The sequence below is a fragment of the Gossypium hirsutum genome, chromosome A08 (assembly GCF_007990345.1).
Source record: "Gossypium hirsutum isolate 1008001.06 chromosome A08, Gossypium_hirsutum_v2.1, whole genome shotgun sequence".
Classification (NCBI taxonomy): Eukaryota; Viridiplantae; Streptophyta; class Magnoliopsida; order Malvales; family Malvaceae; genus Gossypium; species Gossypium hirsutum.
In genome coordinates this window covers 14,015,281-14,021,193 of record NC_053431.1, presented here as the reverse complement: position 1 = coordinate 14,021,193, position 5,913 = coordinate 14,015,281, and the positions used below count along the sequence as shown (strand labels likewise).

Here is a 5,913-nt window from a genome sequence, read left to right as displayed (position 1 = left end):
AAAGTTTTCGCCCCAATCAACTGCTCTTACGATGAAACTTAGAATAGTTCATCGGGCTCATTCAAAAACAGCTTGCTGCTTCAATTCATTCAAAGCTAAGAAAGCCTCTCTTTCACCACAAACTCAAAAAGGGATAATAATCAAAGATAAGAAAGTTAAAAAAGAAAAACATTTGAAAGAGTAACTTGAGAAAGATAATGAGAACTCATACATTTCAACTAAAATAGAAATAATACATATGTAGCCCGTTAATTCCATAAAGATTAAACACACCAAAAAGAATGTTAACAGCAACTAGGAAAACAACAATTTTATTATTCAAACTTATGAGATTTGATCAATCTTTTTCCTTTTTTTACATTTTCTAGATCTAAGAAAATAAAAGATGAGTTTAAGAGAAAAGAATCCAAAAGAAGAAAGTTGAAATGGAAAAGCATTTGATTAAAAAATTGATATGACAAATTCATGGATATTTAGAACAAGGTCAGGATATTTAAACAGGAGGATGAAATCGAATCAATACAACTAATTGAACCAAGTTAAAAAAATCGATTAAATAAACTGTTAAACCAATTTTCTCTCTTTTTATTTATTTATTTTTATAATAACTTATTTGATCTGGACAAATCAAGAACCGATGGCAAAAACATTGAGGAAAGGATATTAGCTTAAGAATTTCTTTTAAGAAAAAAGAGTTAAATGTTGATTTTGAAATTGCCCGCTTTATTAAAAAAAGAAGCCAAAACTAAAATAATTTTAATATTGAGGAATCCCTGAAATTTTTTATTGAAATTTGATTTGCATATGCATGATTTGAGTAAAGAGCTCACAGACATAAGCATCATCGACGGATTCTGTAAGGAACAAAAACCAGGGATCATTCAGGCAACGAAATAGCCAAAAACTACATGAAGTCAATATATAAGCAACTATTTTTTTATGTAAAATATTTGTTAATACAATCCAAAGCTAAAGTTATCTCTAATTGAAATGATTCAGACCATTTTTTCCAATCACTCATTTCCCTTTATAGAGTAAGAACATAGCTAGAATTCTGAATTTCCAATGCATTTGTATATTAGAACACTTCAATTGCTCTGCCACTGTATTTTATGGGAATATACTATAACCTGTTAGTCAAGTAAAAGTTCCTGGCAGATGGCCAGCATCCCCTAAAGGTCAATTTTAACTTTACGATGCGAATAATATCACAGGCTGAGAACACGACTACACTAAGCAAGCAAACTAAGATCATCCCAATGATCCCATTCAACATGTACATCAGAAAGATGCTACATTCAGCTCCCTTTCTCATAGACGACAAGCTCTCCTCCTAGGCTCAAATTGCCAACACATTATCAGTCCCTGAGTTTTAAGGTAAAGAAGATTTGGTCTTTTTCTAACTACTATTCTATAGAAAATGGTCAAGTTCATTAGCAAGCAGCAAGAAAAACACATGATATGATCCTGAATGTCCTAGTGAGTTTCATTCATTCACTGTCGCAATCATCTTATGGGTAGTCTCAGCCCATCAAGCAATGTAGCCCTTTCTGCAATTACATGGTTAGCCAGTCAATTGCAGTATACCATAAAGAATAAACAGACCAAAAACATTTTTAAATTTTTTTTCAAGATTGAGCAATTATCCAACTCGGCATGAAGGAAATCAGACAAAATGCAGATTTTCAAGTTTCTAGTCCTAACTAGAAAAAAGAAAATGATACTAGGGGTTTAGTGCTTCACAAGCATTGTCAAGTAACATCATCTTAGGTGAACATAGAATTGAAATGATTTTCAGACTGCAACTAATCCCTAGCAAGATAATCATCTTACACTGGTTGAAAGAATTTAGCAAGTCCAGAAATTATGTTTCCCCATAGAGGTATATTGATATAGCTCAAGGAAATGCATGATCCCCCCTGCACCCTTTCTTCTCAATTCAAGAATAAGATATCACTAGCCAAGTTAATGTTGCATAGGTTGGTAATGGGAGGCAATAAACTGCTAGGTCAGAGAAAAAATCTGTTGGGATTTAACAAACAATTCATTATTCGAATAACCTATGGAACCTAATAATGTGCTGCATGATAACTCATGGCACTCCCAGATGTTCCATCTATCACTCATAGGTTTAGACATATAAACAATTACTCTATAGTCAGAAGCGAGAAACCATACTTCTTGTTTGGTCCAAGCCGGTGAGATAAAACCACTATGATCTACTGGCAGACCAGCAAGATATACTGATATTTACTGCATGAAACAGGTTATATGCAACGGGGAACATACAGCAGAGAGAGACACCTTTAACATATTTACAGCAACTAAGGAGTCCAGATCCAGTTCAAGTAATACTCTTCTATAGCTTTCTTCTCAAGTCATTCTTAGAACCTGGTGATTCCACCAGGAACTTATATTTCTCCTAAAGTAGTGGTAAAGCTGACCAATTACAAGTGCAATCCTTTAAATAGCCAACCAGCTCTAACTAACTCCCAATGTTCTTGGAGCTACTATTGGTGCTTGCTATAATCAAGACAAAAATAGCATAAAGTTTAGATATTAGGCTAGGATCAAATGATGATTGTTATTAAGATGAAGAATAACTTCACAATGCCAGAAAAAACTATGATGGCTGTTGAATCATACAATAAAAATTGGAGGAAAGAGCTCAAGTGACGCTTTTTTTTTGGGGGGGGGGGGTCAAGTACATGATGTATCATTTCCTAGTGACAACATTTCATAGAACACCAACACTTGGGGGAGTAAGTCAAACCAAGACAAGATGTGTACCTACGGGTAATTTCAAATCTCCATTCAGTGCTGTGATCATGATGAACCAGAAATGCTAATCGGCTAAACGTTTCCTGCAACTTCTGTCGGTACATTGCTTCACAAAAGATTTATTATGAAAGAAATGTTTCCAACGGAATTTGATAGCCACGTTTGCACATCAATCCCACTACAGTCTCAACCTTATGTCTTTTACCACACATTAAGTATGCCTTGTACAATATGAGAAATGTCTTTTTAGTGTGATTGATGCGGACATTATTCATCTCATTAAGGACATTCTCCATTTCTTCCAAGCGCATCTGTAAGCCATACATGACCATTTTGCAATGATACAAAGACCTGCAGATTCTCCATCCAGCACATTCTGCGCGCTTTATAAAACTTGCCAGTTTGTCCACTGAATTGTAACGGAAATAAGTACTGATAATGCAACGCATTACAGGAACAGTAAATACAGAGGCCTTGAGCTCAAAAGCCTCGTCAATAAACTTCTCCATATTCTCTAAATTATTCTCCTGAGCATAAAGTCTAATCAACAACACATGTAACCAAGGCCTGTATTCATCTTCTGGAATTAGCCTTAACAGTTCCTCAACCTTTTTAGTCCTATCCTTGACTGAACTCTTGCAATATGCACATATCATGGCTCTGATCAATGGGGTTTTGACATCCACCTGATGCTTTAACATTTGGTATGTCTCTTCCATTTGATCCAATTTCCCTGAGTGTGCATATCCTCGAAGCATAAGCAAGTGAGTATCAATATCAGGCTTAACTGGTCCAGCCTTCATCAAATGGAAAGTTCTTTCCATCCGATCCCACATCCAAGCAGTCACATATGCAGCAATTAAATTGTTATAGGTACTTACATTAGGGGAGAGATTTAAATGTTGAATCTCCTGAAATGCTGCCTCCATGTGATCAATCAGCATCAAACGACCAAAGACTGATATAAGAATGTTATAAGTTACAATTGAGGGGCTACAATACGGTTCTTTTTTTAGATTCCGAAACACTAATTGGCATTTGTCAATGAGACCATTGAACATATAGGCACTCATTAACGCATTGTAGGTAGAAGTTGTCTTGAGCCGCTTACTATCAGCCTCGGAAAAGAGCTCAACAGCAAGATCTACATTCTCAATCCTACCAGCAATAGTGATGCTACTAGCATATTCTTCCGACGTCATGGGATAACCTTGTTCTATCTTTCTTCTCCTCCAATTAAATACCTGAAGGAACAGTCTACTATGAAAACATATATCCAACATATACCAATGTCTACCATGGAGCTTCAAACCCCCCCCCCCCCTCACAACAAAAACAAAAACCCAGAAAATATTTCATCCTAAATCCAAACAAAAAAGAAGAAAATTAGAAAAACATACCTCCAATGCCAAATTAGGCCAAGAACACAGATTTTTCAATAACTCTGAAAAAGCACGGTCATCGGTTTCTTTGGTACGCGCAGGCACACCACCCTGATATTCATAACACCCAAGTAACCAATCACCTCTCCCCTCCAAAATCTGGACCACTTCCCCTGAAGAATAAACACCGTTAACCAATTCCATTCTGAGCTGAAGCACTTTCTGCATCAATTCCTGTTTGGGGCGGCGTTGGGAGTCTGCCAGAGAAAGCTTTTCAATGAACAAGCTGATAACATTAACGGGGACTTTATTGGGCAGGGGAGCATGCGTGGCAGGGGCAACAGTGTCTCCATAAAATCTGAAAAGGGAGGATCTTGGAGTAGCACACGAAAGTGAGATTAAAGATTTGGGTTTCGAAGGGTGCCTGTGGAGATTCAATAGCAGCTTCTCCGATTGGGCTGCTGCAGCGTCTGAGATTTTTAGAACGCGCTTCATTGGGATCCCAAGGGAGACATGGGGTATTTCGGCAAAAAAAAAGAAGTTAGGGCTTAAGGAGGGTTTTAGCGAAGAAGACGATTCCTGAGATTGGAAATAGCCAAATAGGTGGGGAGGTAACGATTCAGATTTGGTGGCTGATTTAAAAAGCGGGACGACAAATTGTCTCCAATCTTACATTTACCCTTAACGTTGCTATAGCTTGGATAAGCCGGACCGGGTCGGGAGACGATGCTTCTGAAACAAACCCAGCCGCCACCCGTACCGTATATCTATACTTTAACCCATAGTTGAGTTGCACTCGAACTAACCCACTATCAACTTAATTGAAATAAAAATAAAAAGGGCAAGACTTCCTTTTAACAGTCCCTAAAATTCAATCAATTTCACTGCCAAATATAAGCCCTTATTTCTTTTCGATTTAATAGTAGAATTTTATATTTATAATTTATTTTTTACTTATATTTAATATAAATTTGAATATTAATTAAATATTTTTATAAAATTATAAAACTCTAAATATATAAAAACAAAAAAAATTAAAGAAACAAAGAAGTAAAAAAAAATCTAAACCTTAAATATGATTGAATTCTAAACAATAAATATTAAAAATTTGATATTAAATCTTAAAAAAATATTTAAAAAGATAAAATTAAGAAATATTAAAATTTGTGGCTGAAATTTATTTGTGAATTCTTTTGAGTTTTGCCTTACTGTTATATAACATTTTTTTCAAATAAAAATACCTTACTTTTCAAAATAAATTATATTATTTTGAAAGAGATTTTTTATTTTAATGTTACAAATATATTTATTACATAACTTTATTTTTACTCATATTGTGAATGTCTCATAATTTATTATATATTACATGGCTATTACTTTATGGCAAAGTTTAGTCTCTTTTTTATTCATTTTGTCATTTTAGCCCTTATTCTTTTTTAGGGGGTAATTCTGGCCTTTTAATTTTTAAATTTTAGTCAAATTGTTTGCTTTTGGATGGAAAATTGACTAAACGGTTTATAAAAAATTATCTTTAGTAGCAGTGAAGTATACGTAAAATGCCACATGAGCTGCCACATCAATATCATTAAAATTTTAACAGTTTAGTCAGATTTTCTGCCTAAAAGCAAGTAATTTAACTAAAATTTAAAGGTTGAGAGCCAAAATGACAAAAAAATGCCAAAATGGAAAAAAAAAAGAGTAAACGCTAAGGGCTAAACTTATCTTTATGCCTTACATCAATTGTTATACC

At 34.7% G+C, this 5,913-nt stretch overlaps 1 protein-coding gene across 2 annotated transcripts; it reads right to left on the bottom strand.

Annotated features, from left to right (window-relative positions):
- Positions 1 to 922: 922 nt before the first annotated feature.
- On the bottom strand, positions 923 to 5,028 carry LOC107952199 (pentatricopeptide repeat-containing protein At2g30780). Of its 2 annotated transcripts, XR_001698805.2 has the most exons (3): positions 4,182 to 5,028; positions 2,791 to 4,025; positions 923 to 1,550 (listed from the first exon to the last, which is right to left on the bottom strand). XR_001698805.2 is itself a non-coding variant. In XM_016887480.2 (2 exons), exons 1-2 carry the CDS (start codon positions 4,656 to 4,658, stop codon positions 2,904 to 2,906), a joined length of 1,599 nt encoding a protein of 532 aa, XP_016742969.1. In that variant the 5' UTR covers positions 4,659 to 5,028; the 3' UTR covers positions 2,566 to 2,903. The 2 variants fall into 2 exon arrangements, 1 of the variants encoding a protein (XP_016742969.1); XM_016887480.2 differs by lacking the exon at positions 923 to 1,550 and having other exon boundaries at positions 2,566 to 4,025.
- Between the last annotated feature and the right edge of the window lie 885 nt (positions 5,029 to 5,913).